Source organism: Oncorhynchus mykiss, chromosome 8, assembly GCF_013265735.2.
Source record: "Oncorhynchus mykiss isolate Arlee chromosome 8, USDA_OmykA_1.1, whole genome shotgun sequence".
NCBI lineage: Eukaryota > Metazoa > Chordata > Actinopteri > Salmoniformes > Salmonidae > Oncorhynchus > Oncorhynchus mykiss.
Genome location: NC_048572.1, coordinates 57,843,025 through 57,864,534, shown reverse-complemented (window position 1 = coordinate 57,864,534; position 21,510 = coordinate 57,843,025). Strand labels below are relative to the sequence as shown.

The window sequence follows — 21,510 nt, the reverse complement described above, 5'->3', positions numbered from 1 at the left end:
AATTCAACATTAGAGACACTGTAAAAAGCACTTCAGTTTCTAAGTCATCTTCATTTTTCACGTTAAAAGTTTTCACCTTTTGTTCAAAAGGAATGTGGCTGTCTTACCCAATTTTTTGTACCTTTATTTAACCTAGTCAAGTCCGTTAAGAACAAATTCTTATTTACAATGACCGCCTACACCGGCCAACCCTGGACGGCGCTGGGCCAATTGTGCGGCGCCATATGGGACTCCCAATCACTGCCGGTTGTGATACAGCCTGGATGAAAAACCAGGGTGTCTGTAGTGACGCCTCAAGCACTGAGATGCAGTGTCTTAGACTGCTGTGCCACTCGGGAGCCTTGTGTGGCTACACTACCGCAGACAGACTGACTTCGTTTGAACATTTCTATAAGAAATAAGCACATTTAAAAAATCAGCGTTAATATATTTTCATATATGTGATAGCAGGATGATACTATGTTCTCAAGTGATTGTTTACATTGTTTGTTGTGGTCTGCTATCTCTTTGTCTTAAGGATGTAACAGACTTCACCCAATGTTCTGCTGCATAGAACCCCTATCCAGCTACTGTAGACAACTGAGGCTATGTCACATATAGGAAGTGGTCATGGGAAGAAGAAAAAAACAGAACTGTGAAACTACTGTGTCTGGAACGGACAGACAGATAGACAGACTGATAGACAGACGCACCAGCAGAATGGCATCTATAAGGTAAGGTTTCACTTGTACTGTATTCTATTTCATCATTACAACAGAATTGGCACAACATTTTTGATTTCATTACTTTATCTATAACAATGTAATAAACAAAACCAGAAGTCATCTTTTACTCCTTTAAAGCATAACCCGTTCAAATTGAACAGTCTGAATTGGGTTCACATTTTTCAAACCTTCCTTTTACCTGTTTACATTAATTGAGAGCTCTTTACAAGAGAGAGCCAGCCAAAATAGCATTTTTGTTTGGAATACTCTGGCTGTTTGGCGAGCAGACGGGTAGTGAAGAGGTTAAGGATTCTCACATTAAATCAGGCAGGCACTGCTTCTGTACGTGAGAAGGGTACAGATACTGTGCTCGCACAAGTAAGGGAATGTGGTTTTGCATAATGACGCGTGTGTGTATGTGTGCGAGCGTGTGGGTGATGCACTTGCCTTTCAAATGGTATCTGGGGTATATAGGTACAAGCTTGCTAAATATCACGGTAGTGGAAAGATAATTGGGAGGAAAAAAGCTAAACAATTCTAAGATAGTACGGCTATTACCTTTATGTATTATTAATCCACAATCAAAATACCATAATTCCTTTTAGAAGTCTTTCCTTTAAGATTTTTTTATTTTGTATATTTCTTTATGCTTTATTAACCCATCCACCACCCCACTGCTTCGGAGGAAACATATCTTGTTTGTTTTTTACAGCTTTTCCGCTACATTTTCCACATACATTTTGCATAAACACTTTACATACAGGGTACTTTATTCAAAAGCAATCACATAACAATAATACATTGCAGTATGCCTTCATTAACTAAATAAAGCACCAACCAGTTTCTCCCTTTGACCCCTCAGCGACGCCATGGAAACCAACTGCTCCTTCGACGAGGTGGACCACCTGATGACATCACTGGAGCTCGTCATCTACGTGCCCATCTTCGTGTTTGGCCTTATCCTCAACGTCCTCGCCCTGGTTGTCTTCTGCATCTTCCTCCGCAAGTGGAGCGAGTCCACCATCTACATGACCAACCTAGCCCTCATGGACCTCCTTCTCCTCCTCCTGCTCCCCTTCAAGATGCACGCCACCAACCACCAATGGGCGGCCCACCACCGCTTCCTCTGCTCCCTCCTGGAGAGCCTTTACTTCGTGGGGATGTACGGCAGCATCTATACCATCGCCTGCATTGCTGTGGACCGCTGGGTGGCCATATGCCACCCATTCCGCGCCAAGCAGCTCCGTTCCCCCCGGGCTGCTCTGTGGACCTGCATCCTGGTCTGGGTGGTGGTGCTGGGGAGCATCTCCCCCATCTATGGGTTCCGCAAGGAGGAAACAGGATCCTTCCACTGCTTCCACACGTTCTCAAAGGAGGGCTGGCATCCAAAGGTGATCGGCTGCCTGTTGAGCTTCGGGTTCGTGGGGCCGGCCCTGGTGCTGGTGGTGTGTTCAGCCCAAAGCATCCGGACACTGAGGCAGTCGGGCCAGGAGAGCCCTAAAAGCAGAAGCTGCGTGAAGATCATCTACAGTAGTCTTTGCGCCTTCCTGGTCCCATTCACACCCAGCCACCTGGGCATCCTGCTGCAGTTCCTGGTGAGTTAATAATAAGGCTAGCTAGAAATGCCATAAATACTTTCTTAGGGTTATCTTTTGTGCACATACAGTACCAGTCAAAAGTTTGGACCCACCTACTCATTCCAGGGTTTTTCTTGATTTGTACTATTTTCCTCATTGTAGAATAATAGTGAAGACATCAAAACTATGAAATAACTCATATGGAATCATGTAGTAACCAAGAAAGTGTTAAACAAATCAACATCTATTTATATTTGAGATTCTTCGAAGTAGCCACACTTTGTCTTGATGACAGCTTTGTACACTCTTGGCATTCTCTCAACCAGCTTCATGAGGTAGTCACCTGGAAGACATTTCAATTGACAGGTGTGCCTTGTTAAAAGTTAATTTGTGGAATTGATTTCCTTGTTAATGCTTTTGAGCCAATCAGTTGTGTTGTGAAAAGGTAGGGGTGGTATACAGAACATAGCCCTATTTAGTAAAAGACCAAGTCCATATTATGGCAAGGACAGCTCAAATAAGTACAAAGAAATTACAATCCATCATTACTTTAAGACATGAAGGTCAGTCAATACGGAACATTTCCAGAACTTTGAAAGTTTCTTCAAGTGCAGTCGCAATAACCATCAAGCGCTATGATGAAACTGGCTCTCATGAGGTCCGTCACAGGAAAGGAAGACCTGGAGTTACCTCTGCTGCAGAGGATAAGTTCAATAGAGTTAACTGCACCTCAGATTGCAGCCCAAATAAATGCTTCACAGAGTTCAAGTAATAGACACATCTGAACATCAACTGTTCAGAGGAGACTGTGTGAATCAGGCCTTCATGGTCAAATTGCTGCAAAGAGACCCCAATTAGAAGAAAAGACTTGCTTGGGACAAGAAACACGAGCAACGGTGGAAATCTGTCCTTTGGTCTGATGAGACGGAGAGTAGGTGAACGGATGATCTCCGCATGTTGGTTCCCACCGTGAAGCATGGAGGAGGAGGTGTGATGGTATGTGGGTGCTTTGCTGGTGACACTGTCAGTGATTTATTTAGAATTCAAGGCACACTTTACCAGCATGGCTACCACAGCATTCTGCAGCAATCTGGTTTGCACTTAGTGGGACTATCATTTGTTTTTCAACTCCTGTTGAATGACCCAAAACACACTCCAGACTGTGTAAGGGATATTTTACCAAGGAGAGTGGAGTGTTGCATCAGATGACCTGGCCTCCACAATCACCTGACCTCAACCCAATTAAGATGGTTTGGGATGAGTTGGACCGCAGAGTAAAGGAAAAGCAGCCAACAAGTGCTCAGCATATGTGGGAACTCCTTCAAGACGGTTGGAAAAGCATTCCAGGTGAAGCTGGTTGAGAGAATGCCAAGAGTATGCAAAGCTGTAATCAAGGCAAAGGGTGACTACTTTGAAGAATCTCAACAACAACAAAAAATTGTTTAACACTTTTTTGGTAACTGCATGATTCCATATGAGTTATTTCACAGTTTTGATGTCTTCACTATTATTCTGCAATGTAGAAAACAGTAAAAATAAAGAAAACCCCTTGAATGAGTAGGTGTGTCCAAACTTTTGACTGGTACTGTGATTATCTGGGGGCATCTTCATCCTTTCGCTCTGGTCTGTTATTGCTCAGAGTTTTTCCTGGCCGTGTGACCTGACCTGACAGGCATAACCTCTATCTAATCCTCTTTGTCCTCCCAGGTGCATCAACGCCTGATCGAGGACTGCTTGGCCAAAACAAGGATCAGCTTGTACATTCAGGTGACCATGAGTCTGGCCAACATCACGTGCTGTCTAGACGCTCTGTGTTACTACTTCATCACCACGGAGGTGAGGAGCTCCAAGCAGACCTTCACCTTCAGGAGGTCCATGAGCCAGAAGAGAGCCACCACCAGCACCTCGGAGCTCTGACGAGACCCATGGAGGAAAAAACACTGAGCCAAACTGGTTGAAATGACGTTTTATCCATTTTCGCCCACTGGGAAGTTACTGGCTGTAATCTGACTAGGTTTGTGAGACATTCTGCCACTGTTGGAGGACAAAGGACGTCGACACGGAAAAAGGAGTGTTTATTGTTGAATACCTAGACAACAAGGTAGGTTGAAGGACAACAAGGTATTGTAGGTTGAATAGGAGAAGTCAGTTTGCTTACAATAGGCATTCATGAGCTCTATAAGTCACACAGTACGTGGGCTAAGACATACAGTCAGGTCGAAAGTAATTGGATCCCTTGATATAGATGATCAAAAAAGATAAAATCAAATAAATTATACAAATACTGAGCTGTATTGTATGCTACATTTTAAAGAAAGAAAATCATATTATTTTATGCTAATACAATTGCTCAGAGAAAGAGATTTTGTTTAACAAGTCATTTTTTTTAAATCTCAAAAAGAATATGGATCCCCATTTTTCAATAGTCCAGCACCCACCCCTTGCAAGAATAATGACACTGAGCCTTTTTCTGAAATGTTTTATGAGATTGGAGAACACATTGGAAGGGATCTTTGACCACTCCTCTAAACAGAACCTTTCCAGAATATTTCCTTGGTCTGCGTTTATGGACTGCCCTCTTCAATTTAAACCACAGGTTTCCAATGGGGTTCAAGTCCAGAAACTGAGTTGGCCATAGGCAAAATGTTGATTTTTTTGGTCAGTTAACCATTTCTTTGTGGACTTTGATGTGTTCTTGAGGTTATTATCTTGCTGGAAGATCCACTTGCGTCCAAGTTTTAGCCTCCTGGCAGAGGCAAACAGGTCTTTGGCTCAAATGTCCTGGTAATTGGTAAAGTTCATGACGCCATTGACCTTCTTAACAAAGCCCCCCAGGACCAGTGGAATCAAAGTAGCCCCATAACATCAAAGATCCACCACCATATTTTACAGTCGAGATGAGGTATTTTGTGGCCATGCACTTCTATTTTCATGTCACCTGATCATAGTTTGCTAAATGCCTTTGGCACTTAGAATGGAACCGGTCATATGACATGTTATATTTTATACAGTCTTTTTTGCTCAGCTTTATTAAGGGATCCAATCATTTTGGACTCCACTGCATGTGGGCTAAGACAGCACGCCACTGGTTTCAACTGCCGTCATGAAGAATAAAATTCCCATTTATCTGCGTATGCAGTATGCTGAATGTTACTGTGGAGGTATGACTAAACATATGTACATCAACTATATATTATGTTCTGTATTGAATATGGTGTATTATAATTGTATTACATTATTATACGATCATAGTTTTGTCCATGTCTGTAATTAGGGTAAAAGTAGTCTATTTAAAATACGTATGTAGTGTATAGGATGGATACGATTAGGATATGTGATTTAGGAGAATTGGAATGGAATTAACCCCAACCCTGCTACATTGCATGAAAATCCTGGTCATTATTGTTTTAGCTGCGTTCATTTACCCTCTTGTGTAAATTAATGAATGCTTTGTTAGACAACAGTCCAAACAGGAGTACACATTATTAAAGCTGTCTATTCATATAACAGCAACCTATTTTACTGACCGCTAAAATAAGCTTTGTTCGGTCATTAGATTCAATCTTTTTTAAATATTTTTTTTTAAGTAAACAGTGTTATTTGATCTGTTTTCTAGAAAGAGTTGTTCAAAACAGTCCTTATCAGTGCGTTACATGTACCTTTAACTGGCGTTTTGAAACTGATAGGAGGATGAACAGAAATGTAGACTGCTGTCTGGCTGAACTCTCAGGATCTTGATTTAGTCTGGCTTTGAAGGACATTCGGTTTAAACCGTGAAAAAAGAGAAACCAAATGAAACACTGTGGCAAAGACTTCCGAATAAACCCCTGATCCATTTCCCTTTGAGGCCCGACTAGGCTGGCTACATGAGCCTCTACAATGACTCACTTTCTTGTGACTTACTTTAAACAGAGTCAGAATCTCAGTAATATCCATATATATATATATACCCTACTGTTCAAGTGTTTGGGGTCACTTGGAAATGTCCTTGTTTTTGTCCATTAAAATAACATCAAATTGATCAGAAATACAGTGTAGACATTGTTAATGTTGTAAATTTGTAAATGACTACTGTAGCTGGAAACGGCAGATTTTTTATGGAATATTTACATAGGCGTACAGAAGCCCATTATCAGCAACCATCACTCCTGTGTTCCAATGGCACGTTGTGTTATCTAATCCAAGTTCATAATTTTATAGTGTATATATAGTGTATATATATATATATATATATATATATATATATATATATAGTGTGTGTACATATATGTAGTGTATATATATCGTGTATATATGTATATGTACACACTATATATATATATACATGAGTTATATATATATATATATATATATATATATATATATATATATATATACATACATATATATACACAATATATATACACTACATATGTAGTGTAAAACATGAAGAAAAGGTCTCAGATCAGGTCACACTTTGCACCTGTTTTTTCAGTAAGGGATTTAACACCTAAAACAAGGCTAAAACGTTCTTAACCTTTCTGCAACTGTAGTATTCTTTCTCTTAAGCCTTAACAGTCTATTGACGCACCCAAGCATCAATCTAAGTAACATCATGGGGAAAAAAACCTTTAACATGTGTCAGTTTAAAGGTTTAGTTCACTTTTCTGAAATGTAAGAAAATGAACTGTAACTTCAAGCTTTATTTTATGTTTTTGTTCTGTCCTTAAAGCTGCAATATGTAACTTTTCGGGCGAACCGACCGAATCCACGCAGAAATGTGAGTTATAGATCTGTCACTCATTGAAAGCAAGTCTAAGAAGCGCTATTCCTATGCCTCTCATTCTTAAGTTTGTTTTTTGCGTCTTTTACTTTCGGTTTTGTACACCAGCTTGAAAATGGTACACCACACTTGAAAATACGACATTTGTGGTTCTGGAAAATATATTTCACAGCGGTTTAGTTGGATCAATGATTCTCAACACAAGTTTTTATTGATTTTATTTAACCTTCATTTAACTAGGCAAGTCAGTTAAGAACAAATTCTTATTTACAATGACGGCCTACCTCACATAAACTGAAATTAGGCAAACTATTAGAATTATAGCAACCAGGAAATGGCGGAGTAATTTCTGCAGAGTGCACCTTTAATGTTTATTAATTCCATTATGAAAACACAGGTGCAAAGCAGTTGCAAATGCTTAGCTAAGCCAATCTGACCCACAGTCTTTAGGAATTCATGGAATTATACAGAGGGATACCTCTTTCATCTAGCTGTTGAAAGGGGTTGTTTGTGAGCAAACTGTACCTCCATAATGAGGAGCAATGTCATTTAACTGTTTGGATGGTTGTTGTGTATGCCACTTCAAAGTTGTGATGTTTTGCATACAGCATTTCTCGTTCCTCAATCTTGGTATAACAATGGCACCCGGTGGCAGGGGTTGTAATTGCAGCAGAAGTAACCAAAGCCATGAGCTCAGAACATGAACATTACACACTACAGGCTTTTGAACAACTCGGTGCGAGATCTTTTTTTAACAAGCTCACAATATTCCTAAAACGTGCATGAATTGATAATAAACATGCTCATGATTTATAAAACGAGCTCACGAATGATGAAACATGCTCACAAATGACTAAAACCTGTGCATGAATTGATATAAAACGTGCTCATAGTTTATGAAATCAGCTCACGAATTGTGAAACGTCACCCAAGAGGCTAGGGAGACCATCTCAACCACCACCACCCATTCCTGAATTCTGACCAACAGGAACACACGCAGGACAACTGACACACAACACAGACACACCACATGCAGGTGCTGCTTTCCAAGGTAAGAATGTGCGGTCGGCTATTAATCAAATCAAATCGAATCAAATCAAATCAAATTGATTTATATAGCCCTTCGTACATCAGCTGATATCTCAAAGTGCTGTACAGAAACCCAGCCTAAAACCCCAAACAGCAAGCAATGCAGGTGTAGAAGCACGGTGGCTAGGAAAAACTCTCTAGAAAGGGAGTTATTACATTGAACTTTCCATCTAATGTTATCCATTGAAAAACGTAAGTCCCGAAAGCAGCTGCTTCATGTTCTTATTAATTTGCTCTACTAAGTTGAGTGTGACAGTGGTGGCACCTTTCAATCCCTTTCCTGCTCCTTCAGTAATCAAGGTGCACATCTTAGTCTTACGAACTAGCTACATGGTTTCGCTTTATGATTATGTCCATTGTGTGGCTCTTACTAACTCCTTTGTGTTGTATCTGTCACGCGGAATGACGCTGGAGAGACGAAGCAGGTACGGAGAGTTAACATTTAATAAACAACTGACATTGACGAGACAGGAACAGCGTCATAAACAAATAGAAAGACAAAGACAATCAATGCAGCAGCGGGGAACAGAGCAGGGAACTGACAAATATAGGGGAGGAAATAACAGGTTATAAGTGAGTCCAATAACGCTGATGCGAGTGACGAGGGAAGGCAGGTGTGCGTGATGGATGGCAGGAGCGCGTGCAATGTCGGAGTCCGGAGTATAAATATATATACGACGTGTACAGTACCAGTCAAAAGTTTGGATACACCTACTCATTCCAGGGTTTTTCTTTATTTTTACTATTTTCTACATTGTGGAATAATAATGAAGACATTAACACTATGAAATAACACATGGAATCATGTAGTAACCAAAGAAGTGTTAAACAAATCAAAATATATTTTATATTTGAGATTCTTCAAAGTAGCCACCCTTTGCCATCCAGGCTGCATCACATCCGGCCGTGATTGGGAGTCCCATAGGGCGGCACACAACTGACCCAGCGTCGTCTGGGTTTGGCCGGCAATAAGAATTTGTTCTTAACTGACTTGAAGGTTATAAAAATATGATGACAGCTTTGCACACTCTTGGCATTGTTTTTTTTTGTTGAATTTTTGAATTTTTACCCCCAATTTTGTGGTATCCAATTGTTGTAGTAGCTACTATCTTGTCTCATCGCTACAACTCCCATACGTGCTCGGGGGAGACGAAGGTTGAAGGTCATGCGTCCTCCAATACACAACCCAACCAGCCGCACTGCTTCGTAACACAGTGCGCATCCAACCCGGAAGCCAGCCGCACCAATGTGCACCTGGCAACCTTGGTTAGCGCGCACTGCACCCGGCCTGCCACAGGAGTCGCTGGTGCACGATGAGACAAGGACATCCCTAACGACCAAGCCCTCCCTAACCCGGACGACGCTAGGCCAATTGTGCGTCGCCCCACGGACCTCCCGGTCGCGGCCGGTTTACGACAGAGCCTGGGCGCGAACCCAGGGACTCTGATGGCACAGCTGGCGCTGCAGTACAGCGCCCTTAACCACTGTGCCACCCGGGAGGCCTACTCTTGGCATTGTTACCTACTTTTACCACCTGGTGGGCGGCCCGTCAGGAAGTCCAGGACCCAGTTTCTCAGGGCGGGGTTCAGACCCAGGGCCGCAAGCTTAATGATAAGCTTGTAGGGTGCTATGGTGTTGAAGGCTGAGCTGTAGTCACAAACAGCAATGAACAGCATTCTTTTTATATACAGTGCCTTGCGAAAGTATTCGGCCCCCTTGAACTTTGCGACCTTTTGCCACATTTCAGGCTTCAAACATAAAGATATAAAACTGTATTTTTTTGTGATGAATCAACCACAAGTGGGACACAATCATGAAGTGGAACGACATTTATTGGATATTTCAAACTTTTTTAACAAATCAAAAACTGAAAAATTGGGCGTGCAAAATTATTCAGCCCCCTTAAGTTAATACTTTGTAGCGCCACCTTTTGCTGCGATTACAGCTGTAAGTCGCTTGGGGTATGTCTCTGTAGTGTCTTAACACTTAGTACTTATTTATGTAATAAGAAAGACTCGGAATACAAGCAATTGAACTGGAGCTTCACATTTACTCAAACTAGTTAGTACCAGAATAACATAGAACAATAATACGCATGACCAAGGGTGCTCCATCCTTAAAGGGGACATCAGTAATTAACAGAACATAACATTCCTTCTCTTATACAATCAGAGTTACTTTTACCAAACCACAACTGAAACATTTCACAGAACTTGTTGTAGTTATTTTGCATCTTTTAATTTGAACTTGAACAGTTAGTTTTTGTTTGTTTGTTTATACGTCTAGTCTGTCTGGTGGACGGTGCCTTCGTTCTGGATAGCGCCTCAGATTGTCTGGAGGCTCCTGAACATCCTCAGTGTGTGCTTGTTCCATTATAGCGTCTGCTATAGCAGCACCTTCATCAACACGTTCCCTTCTTTCAGCCTGGGGTCTCTCTACTGCCCCACCGTCCTCTACAGTTCCCTGTGTGTCACTCTCAGGAGCTCTCTGCGCCTGTTCTCTCTCGATTGTTGTGCTGTTTTCCCTGGAATGCATTTGGTTAATGTGACGCCGCCACATTATGTCTGGGCTCACTTGAACCTGGTAAGTTCTGGGTCCCGTTTGTGTGTGTGTACGGTCCCTCTTGTCCATTTCCCTCCTCTTCTGTAGTCTCGCACCATCACTTCCTGTCCTGTTTGGAGATGGCGCTCCCGGCCACCGGAGAGCATCTTGGCTTGTTTGTTCAGCACTTCATTATGCCTGTTTGGCTTCATGATGTCCAGCTGTGTGCGGAGAGGCCTCCCGAACATCAGTGCGGCTGGGCTTTCATTTGTCGTGGCATGTGGGGTGTTTCGGTAGGAGGCCAGGAACTTGGCCAGTTTTGTTTGCAAAGTCCCTTCGTCTCGTTTTGCTGCACGGAGTCCTTGCTTTAGGGTTTGCACAAAGCATTCTGCCAGCCCATTGGTGGCAGGGTGGTACGGAGCTGAGGTTGAGTGTTTGATTCCATTTACTGACATGAATCTTGTAAACTCGTCACTTACAAAAGCTTGCGCGTTGTCACTTACCAGCTGCAGTGGCAAACCGAAGCGTGCAAACGTTGTTCTGAGACACTCTATCGTCTGAGCTGAGGTGGAGGAGTCAGTGCAAAACACCTCTGGCCATTTGGAATGGGCATCAACTATAACCAGAAACATGTGCTTTTCAAAAGGACCAGCGTAGTCCACATGAATTCTCTGCCATGGCTCTGCGGGCCATTCCCATGGGTGGACTGGGACAGGAGCAGGCATGTGAAGGGTTTCCAAACATCCACTACAGTTCTTTGCCATATTTTCTATCTGTTGGTCCAGACCTGGCCACCAGAAGTGGCTCCTTGCGAGCAGCTTCATTTTGACAATTCCAACATGACCTTCATGTAGTTGCTGCAAGACTAGATGTTGGCATTTCTGGGGTATCATGACTCTCATTCCCCACATCAAACATCCTTGGTACGTTGTAATTTCGTTTCTCCACTGGAAATACGGAGTCAGCTCCTTTCTGCCAGTAGCTGGCCATCCTGACATGGTGTAGGTGTACACTTTTGACAAGGTCACATCTTTCCTTGTCTCCTGTTTGATAACTGTGCTTGTGACAGGTAGGGCCTCGAGCTGAGCGGTATGGAACATGTCCACTGCATCCACCCTCCTTTGTCTTTCTCTTGTACACGGCAGTCTGGATAATCCATCTGCATTTGTGTGGAGGGATGACGGCTTAAACTCAATGTCATACATATGACTGGCAAGGAACAGGGCATATCGCTGTAACCTGGCTGCTGTCATTGCCGGAATGCCTTTCTTTGGACTGAAAATGGAAAGCAACGGCTGGTGATCTGTAACCAGTGTGAAACGCTTGCCATATAGGTATGCGTGGAATTTCTTGACGCCCCACACTAGTGCCAGTGCTTCTTTGTCGATTTGTGAGTAGTTTTTCTCTGCATCATTCAATGTTCGTGACGCAAATGCAACTGGCCTCTCTGACCCATCTTTCAGTGTGTGTGAAAGGACTGCCCCTAATCCATAAGGGGACGCATCACAAGCCAACTTCACTGGCATTTCAGGGTCGTAATGCATCAGGACCTGTTCAGATGTTATGAGCCGTTTTGCCTCCAGAAATGCATTTTCACACTGCTCTGTCCACCGCCATGTCCTATTGTTTTCCAGGAGCTGATTTAGAGGCTGGAGTACTGCTGAAAGGTTTGGGGGGAATCTTCTGTAGTAATTGATCAGTCCCGTGAAAGATCTTACTTCTGTGATATTTTGTGGTCGTGGTGCCTGTACCACTGCCTCGATTTTGTCCTGTGTTTTGTGCAATCCATTGCAGTCAATCTCATGTCCACAGAAGACAATCTTGTCTTTGAAGAACTCACACTTCTTTAAGTTTGCCTGTAGATCATACTCTTTCAGTCTTTTCAGGACCTCTTCCAGGTTAGCCAGGTGCTCTTTGTCGGTGCGTCCTGTTATGATCATGTCATCCAGGATACACTGGGTTCCTGGGATTCCTTGCAAAATCTGGTCAATAGTTCGTTGCCAAATGGCTGGGGCTGATGCAATGCCAAAAACCAGGCGGTTATACCTGTATAGACCTTTGTGTGTGTTTATTGTCAGGTAGTGTTTGGAACTCTCTTCAACCGGTAGCTGCAGGTAAGCCTGTTTCAGATCGATTTTACTGAAGTGTTTCCCACCAGCTAGTGCAGCAAAGATGTCATCCAGACGTGGTAGGGGGTATTGGTCCACATGCAACATTGAATTCACAGTTACCTTGAAGTCCCCACACATTCTAACAGACCCGTCTTTCTTCACAATAGGAACTATGGGTGTGGCCCATTCGCTTCTGTCCACTTTCGTCAGGATCCCTGTATCCTGCAAGCGATCGATTTCCGCTTCCACCTTTGGTCTCAGGGAGTATGGAACAGATCTGGCTTTGCAGAATTTCGGGGTTGCGTCATCTCTTAGTACAAGTTTTGCTGTGAAGCCTTTTACTGTTCCCATCTGATCACTGAAAACTGTGTTGTATTTCTTCCGCAAGTGTTCCAGTGTTTGGTCTGTGCCTTTCTCTTTGGACTGGAATGTGTGGAGCATTTTCAAGTCACACCAATTCAGCTTTATTTTTGAAAGCCATTCCCTGCCAAATAATGGGGGGCCAGTTCCAGGCACCACATACAGCTAGCTGTAACTGCTGTGTTTGCCCCCCATAATGCACTCTGACCTGCAACGCCCCCATTGGGCTCAATCTCTCTCCTGAGTATGTCTTCAGCAACACATTTGTGTTCTTCAGCTTGATAGCCTTAAAGTGCTCATTGTAGACAGTAGTGGAAATTATAGACACTGCAGATCCTGTGTCCAGCTCCATTTTGAGGGGTTTGCCTTCGATATCTGGTGTCACCCATATTATGCTACTGCTGGGAGAAGTCACTGTGTTTAACTCCATTGTACCAATTAATCGTTCATCTGAATCACTGCCACTGTTCTCTGCTAGTGCATTCACCAACCCTTTAATTTTCTCAGTTTTACTGTTGTGACTGAATTTTGCTTTGCATGCTCTTTGAATGTGCCCCCTTCTACTGCATTTGTGACAAATTTCGTCTTTGAAACGGCACTCCTCTGCTTTGTGACCATCTCTGTCACGCCTGTTGCATTTTTCGGCCACACGGGGGCGCTGTCGACTGCGTGAACTTGTGCACTCAAATGCATCTTTAGTCGCGATTTCCATAGCCACAGCAATTTCAACAGCCTTTGCAAACGTGAGCTCTGATTCTGTGAGCAAACGTTTTTGAATGTGTTCATGTTTCAGTCCACACACAAATCTATCCCTTAATGTGTCATTTAGGTTCTCTCCCAACTGGCAATGTTCAGACAGTTTCTTCAACACTGCTACATATGTACTAACACCCTCCCCCTCATTCTGATCTCTCTTGTGGAAACGAAAACGTTCCGCGATGAGGAGTGGTTTAGGTGATAGGTGATTTTGCAATATCTCCACAATCTCTGTGAATGTTTAATTTGAGGGCTTCAGAGGGGCAGTCAGATCTCTTAGCAAACTGTATGTTTTTGGGCCAATTAAACTCAACAACGCTGGTACTCTTTTGTTATCAGCAATGTCGTTTGCAATGAAGTACTGTTCCAGTCGTTCAATGTAAGTTGCCCAGTTTTCTTGCGTGTCATCAAACACATATATTTTCCCGATGCTAGCCATTCTCATTCGCCTCGTTTTCGTTAGCTCTCCCCTCGTCTTCACTGCTTGCTAGCTGTTGTGCTACAGGGTCAAAATCTTCCTCTCTTCCTACGAACTCCATCTGTATTCGTGATGCACACTGCAGGTAATCATCCTCGTCGCCATTGTAGTGTCTTAACACTTAGTACTTATTTATGTAATAAGAAAGACTCGGAATACAAGCAATTGAACTGGAGCTTCACATTTACTCAAACTAGTTAGTACCAGAATAACATAGAACAATAATATGCATGACCAAGGGTGCTCCATCCTTAAAGGGGACATCAGTAATTAACAGAACATAACAGTCTCTATCAGTTTTGCACATTGAGAGACTGACATTTTTTCCCATTCCTCCTTGCAAAACAGCTCGAGCTCAGTGAGGTTGGATGGAGAGCATTTGTGAACAGCAGTTTTCAGTTCTTTCCACAGATTCTCGATTGGATTCAGGTCTGGACTTTGACTTGGCCATTCTAACACCTGGATATGTTTATTTTTGAACCATTCCATTGTAGATTTTGCTTTATGTTTTGGATCATTGTCTTGTTGGAAGACAAATCTCCGTCCCAGTCTCAGGTCTTTTGCAGACTCCATCAGGTTTTCTTCCAGAATGGTCCTGTATTTGGCTCCATCCATCTTCCCATCCATTTTAACCATCTTCCCTGTCCCTGCTGAAGAAAAGCAGGCCCAAACCATGATGCTGCCACCACCATGTTTGACAGTGGGGATGGTGTGTTCAGCTGTGTTGCTTTTACGCCAAACATAACGTTTTGCATTGTTGCCAAAAAGTTCAATTTTGGTTTCATCTGACCAGAGCACCTTCTTCCACATGTTTGGTGTGTCTCCCAGGTGGCTTGTGGCAAACTTTAAACAACACTTTTTATGGGTATCTTTAAGAAATGACTTTCTTCTTGCTACTCTTCCATAAAGGCCAGATTTGTGCAATATACGACTGATTGTTGTCCTATGGACAGAGTCTCCCACCTCAGCTGTAGATCTCTGCAGTTCATCCAGAGTGATAATGGGCCTCTTGGCTGCATCTCTGATCAGTCTTCTCCTTGTATGAGCTGAAAGTTTAGAGGGACGGCCAGGTCTTGGTAGATTTGCAGTGGTCTGATACTCCTTCCATTTCAATATTATCGCTTGCACAGTGCTCCTTGGGATGTTGAAAGCTTGGGAAATCTTTTTGTATCCAAATCCGGCTTTAAACTTCTTCACAACAGTATCTCGGACCTGCCTGGTGTGTTACGGTAACGGACCTCTGAGACTATCACAGTGCAGGTGCATTTATACGGAGACTTGATTACACACAGGTGGATTGTATTTATCATCATTAGTCATTTAGGTCAACATTGGATCATTCAGAGATCCTCACTGAACTTCTGGAGAGAGTTTGCTGCACTGAAAGTAAAGGGGCTGAATAATTTTGCACGCCCAATTTTTCAGTTTTTGATTTGTTAAAAAAGTTTGAAATATCCAATAAATGTCGTTCCACTTCATGATTGTGTCCCACTTGTTGTTGATTCTTCAAAAGAAAATACAGTTTTATATCTTTATGTTTGAAGCCTGAAATGTGGCAAAAGGTCGCAAAGTTCAAGGGGGCCGAATACTTTCGCAAGGCACTGTGTGTGTGTGTGTGTGTGTGTGTGTGTGTGTATATATATATATATATATATATTTTTTTTTTATTTTTTATTATTATTTATTTATTTTTTTTTATTTATTTTTTTAAAATATTTTTTATTTATTTATTTTTTTTTTTAAATTTAATTTTTAATTTTACCCCTTTTTCTCCCCAATTTCGTAGTGTCCAATTGTTGTAGTAGCTACTATCTTGTCTCATCGCTACAACTCCCCGGCAGGGTAGCCTAGTGGCTAGAGCGTTGGACTAGTAACCAGAAAGTTGCAAGTTCAAACCCCCGGTTGCAAGTTCAAACCCCCTGTCATGGCACAAATCTGTCGTTCTGCATCTGAACAGGCAGTTAACCCACTGTTCCTAGGCTGTCATTGAAAATAAGAATTTGTTCTTAACTGACTTGCCTAGTAAAATAAAAATAAAAAACTGATGAGAAGGGCCTTGCAAAGACCATCCAGACCATCTCCTTCCTCAACTTGTTCTTTCTGCTGGTGGTACCCCTGTCCCCCCCTCACCCTCTGGAAGAGGTAAATCCACATCTGGGCCCCTCAGATGAACATGGTGGTGTATGTGGAAGACAGCAGCAGGGGCATGGTACGACCAGGACAACCTATTTGTTTGCCACATTTAATTCCCTTTGTTGTGAAAAAAATATTCAGCATAAAAAAGTTATGGTTTTATGGTGCATGAAGAGAAGGAGGCGTGTGTATGTTTCTGTGAGTGTGATCAATCTTCCATGATTCCGTTTATTTTGAGATCAAACATACTCCACCAGTGATCTAGTTTGTTATGATGTCAGAGCTGAAGTGTAACGATGACGCTGAATGAAGTGATGAAAACATGAGTGTTGTCTCTGGCAGCCCCTGATGTACTGGCTCAGAAACCGTACAGCAAGGCAGTGGACTGATGGTCCATCGGAGTCATTGTTCTGTAACTTCTTCTTTCATGTTAGCTCCGAGGTTTCTCCTGGCACTGCTAAGAGGACGGCCTGCTCTTATGATGCCTTATTTATCCTTCCTTCATCTTTCCGCTGAGGTAAATGTTGATCTAACATAATTGGATATAGTCAAAGCAAGGTGGACACCTCATGACTTATAGTAAACTCATGTCAGATCAGTGATTACATCCAAGAAACAAAATAATTCAAATATGTCACACGATAAGACCTGCAGAGAGAGACCTGCAGGGCTGGTTCAAAGTCAGGCCAATTCCATGCTGGAGTCTGGACAGTGTTTTTTATTGCAGTCAAGCTCCTTGTTGGTGCCTGGGTTGAAGCAATAGTTTCCCACTCCTTTGGCTAACTTTTGCTTTATCAAACTATATGTCATGAGGTCATCTACTAACTTGTAATAAAAAACGCTGTTCATATTTGTACTGTATGTTTGAAAAATGAATAGCTCAAGAATAGCGCCGAAGGAGATGTCTGCCGTTTTACAATCCTGTAACCAATTGTGCTATTGTGTATGTTTTTTCGCATTATTTGGAACTTATTTTGTACATAATGCTTCTGCCACCGTGTCTTATGACCGAAAAGAGCTACTTAGATATCAGGACAGCGATTACTCACCCCGTACTGGAGGAATCATTTTTCTTCAGCGAGTCGGACGGGAAGGATTTACTTCAGACGCCGACAAGGCCCTCATCCCCATCATTCGCAGGAGAAAGAGACGGAGGTATTGTGGACAAAGGTTTGTGTGCCTTGTATGAATCCGTCTCCAAGAGTGTAATCTACCTCTACCATCGGTACTATTAGCCAAAGTACAGTCAATCAATAATAAAATAGACGATCACAAATATATCCTACAAATGGGACACTAAAAACTGTGATATCTTATGTTTCCCAGAGTCATGGCTGAACGACGACATGAATAACATACAGCTGACGGGTTTGAAGCTTTTCGGCAGGATAGAACAGCAGCCTCTGGTAAGACAAGGGGTGGCGGTCTATGTATATTTGTAAACAACAGCTGGTGCACAAAATCTAAGAAAGTCTCAAGGCTTTGCTCGCCTGAGGTAGAGTATCTCATCATATGTACGGTCATAAGCAAACAGGAGGCGGCGCTCCTAGTGGCCGGGGACTTTAATGCAGGGAAACTCAAATCCATTTTACCTCATTTCTACCAGCATGTTAAATGTGCAACCAGAGGGGGACAAAAACTCTAGACCACCTTTACTCCACACACAGAGACGAGTACAAAGCTCTCCCTCTCCCTCCATTTGACAAATCTGACAATAATTCTATGCTCTTGATTCCTGCTTACAAGCAAAAACTAAAGTTGGAAGCACCAGTGACTTGGTCAATAAGAAAGTGGTCAGATGAAGCAAATGCTAAGCTACATGACTGTTTTGCTAGCACAGACTGGGATTCTTCTGATGGCATTGAGGAGTACACCACATCAGTCACTGGCTTCATCAATAAGTGCATCGATGACATCGTCACCACAGTGAACGTATGTACATACCCCAACCAGATGCCATGGATTACAGGCAACATCTGTACTGAGCTAAAGGGTAGAGCTGCCGCTTTCAAGGGGCAGGACTCCAATCTAGAAGCTTATAAGAAATCCCACTATGCACTCCGACGAACCATCAAACAGGCAAAGCATCAAAACAGGACTAAGATTGAATTGTACTACACCGGCTCCGACCCTCGTTAGATGTGGCAGAGCTTGCAAACAATTACAGACTACAAAGGGAAGCACAGCCGCGAGCTGCCCAGTGTCACAAGCCTACCAGACGAGCTAAATGACTTCTATGCTCGCTTCGAGGCAAGTAACACTAAAGCATACATGAGAGCGTCAGCTGTTCCGGATGACTGTGATCACGCTCTCCGTAGCCGATGTAAGACCTTTAAACAGGTCAACATTCACAAGGCCGCAGGGCCAAACGGATTACCAGGAAGTGTACTCCGAGCATGCGCTTTTAGATTAACTAACTTCTTAGTAATGACTCGGGACGTCGGGTTTGATACGAAAGCTTATTTTAGTAAGAATACTTGTTTACGTTACATTTAACAACAATTGTTTTGGTACAGAGCAATGCAGGTAAGATGCTGTTGGAAAGTCAGCCACAATCCCCCGCACCTGCACATAATTGGCGCGTTATCACTCATTCCTCTCGCAAGGCATTCTGGGACTTGCAGTCAAAAAGCGTAATTCAACACAACCCAATACAATTACATATGCAAATAAATCTAAAGAAATATCTTTAGATACAGCTCAAAGAATAAACTTAAACATTAACTCTGTAACACATTAAAGTTACAACATCCTCCCCCCCGATGAACAATTGTGTTCATCTAGATCTCTAGGCAGTATATCAACTGAATAGGTCTCCTCAACAAAGTCCCTGAAGCAGTACGAACTGAACATGATCTAACTAAGCCATCTCGGCCTGGAAACAGTTCCTCAATCTTTCCTAGTTTCCAGGTTTGTCTGGGTAGGTTATCTTCTCCAATGAGTACAACGTCACCCGCTTTCAGTGGGGTGGGCTGTGGTGTGTCACAGCGGTGTGCTGACTTTAGATCCAGCAAGTAGTCCCTTCGCCAACTGTTCCAGAAACTGGTCACAAGTCTCTGCCTGTACTTCCATCTGCGTGTCATTTCCCCCTTGTTTAACGTTGGGTGCTGAGTGTCAGCTGGAAATGGCATTGGAGGCAAAGAGGTTAGTCTTTTACCCACCAGGAAGTGTGCTGGGGTCAGGGGTTGTGGTTCATCCACCTCATTGTGCACGAAGGTCAGAGGCCTAGAATTTAGGATAGCTTCAACCTCTGTCAGGACTGTGCATATCTCTTCAAAATTAAGTGAAGCTCTCCCAAGAACCTTTCGCAGGCATGTTTTTACTGACCTGACGAGTCTTTCCCAGAATCCGCCCCACCAGGCTGCTCGCTCTGCAATGAACCTCCAGGTGATGCCCCTTTCTGAGAAGAACGCCAATAGTTGGGGCTCTTCGATTGCCTTCCACAGCTCTTTCAAGTCCTGATCAGCTCTCTTGAACGTTTTTGCATTGTCTGAGTAGATTACCTTGCATAATCCTCTCCTTGAGATGAATCTTTTTAGAGCTAACAAGAATGTCTCTGTTGACTGATCTGAGACCAGTTCCAAATGCACTGCTCTGGTTACAGCACAAGTGAACAGTGCAATGTATGACTTCTTCACAGAACCATTTTCTTTCACATAGAGCGGTCCTGCAAAATCCACACCTGTGACTTCGAATGGTGGGGATTCAGTTATTCTGTCTTTTGGTAAAGGCGCAGTGACCTGCTGTCCGGCCCTTGCCTTGAATCTCTTGCACACTATACATCTTGCCACTGTGCTCTTGACTAGCTGCCTAGCACTCAAGATCCAGTATCGCTCTCTGATTTGTACTAGAGTGTCTCTTGCTCCAGAATGCATCACCTTCTCATGTTGGTACTGTATCAGCATTTCTGAGTATCTGGACTTATTGGGCAGAACCCATGGGTGCTGCTCTCTGAATGTGAAGTTGGACTGTTGCAGTCTTCCTCCTACACTGAGTAGTTCGTGTTCGTCCAGGAAAGGTTTCAGTTCTCTGATTTTACAGTCATTGTTTAGGCTTTTTCCTGCCTTCAGTAGTTTGATCTCCTGTCCGAAACTCTGTTGTTGTGTTACCTTAATCCAGTACTTTTCTGCATCGAACAGTTCGTCAGCAGTCAGTTCACCTTGCATCTTTATGGTTGTACGAGCATTGGCTATGAATCTCTTTATCCAGGCGGTGACTCTGAACACTCTTTTCAGTTTGCTGTACCTTTCAAGCTCCAACACAGGTTCAGTGCTGTCTGTGCTGTTTGCTGCGAGTTGTACAGTAGCCTGGCAACTGGACTTGAGTTCTATATTCACCTCATCCGGAACCTTGTTATCATCAGTCTCTTCGGACTGATTGGGTGATGTCAGAATTCTGGGTCCATTCCACCATAGCTCGCTCTGTGTCAAGTTTCTAACAGTTTGTCCTCTTGTAGGGAGGTCAGCTGGATTAGTTGTCCCTTCAATATGTGACCATGACTCTGGATTGGTCAAGGACTGGATCTCCGTCACTCTGTTCGCAACAAACTGTTTCCATTTCTGAGCTGAGCTGCAAATCCAATGCAGCACGATCATCGAGTCTGTCCACATGTTAATCTGTTTTTCTTCCATTTTCAGTGTGGTCATCAAGTTGTTTGCTAGTCTCGCTCCAATCACAGCTCCCATGAGCTCCAGGCGTGGCAGCGTCATTTTCTTAAGTGGGGCTACCCTGGACTTGGATGCGACTAGACTTGTTGTTTCCCTGTCTTGTGACTCACCTTGCAAGTAAGCTACTGCACTGTAAGCCCTTTCACTTGCATCACAGAACACGTGTAGTTTCAGGGTGTGGTTATTCTGTGGCCGCATGTCTGTTCTGTACCACCTTGGTATGGTGAGCTGGTGTAACTGGGGTAGTTCTGAACACCACTGTTGCCATTCTCGTGTCAGATCAGGTGGTAATTCTTCGTCCCAGCTGAGTCCCCTCTCCCACATTTCCTGGA

The 21,510-nt window shown here is 43.1% G+C and overlaps 2 protein-coding genes across 2 annotated transcripts; one reads left to right on the top strand and one right to left on the bottom strand.

Annotated features, from left to right (window-relative positions):
• Nucleotides 1-369: 369 nt before the first annotated feature.
• LOC110530228 (G-protein coupled receptor 55-like) lies at nucleotides 370-6,302 on the top strand. The gene is made up of 3 exons (XM_021613124.2): nucleotides 370-713; nucleotides 1,567-2,299; nucleotides 3,989-6,302. The coding sequence occupies exons 1-3, from the start codon at nucleotides 610-612 to the stop codon at nucleotides 4,196-4,198; spliced, it is 1,047 nt and encodes a 348-aa protein (XP_021468799.2). The 5' UTR covers nucleotides 370-609; the 3' UTR covers nucleotides 4,199-6,302.
• Nucleotides 6,303-10,117: 3,815 nt separating this feature from the next.
• Nucleotides 10,118-13,736, bottom strand: LOC118965533 (uncharacterized protein K02A2.6-like). The gene has a single exon (XM_036985787.1). The coding sequence runs from the start codon at nucleotides 13,223-13,225 to the stop codon at nucleotides 10,703-10,705; it is 2,523 nt and encodes an 840-aa protein (XP_036841682.1). The 5' UTR covers nucleotides 13,226-13,736; the 3' UTR covers nucleotides 10,118-10,702.
• Between the last annotated feature and the right edge of the window lie 7,774 nt (nucleotides 13,737-21,510).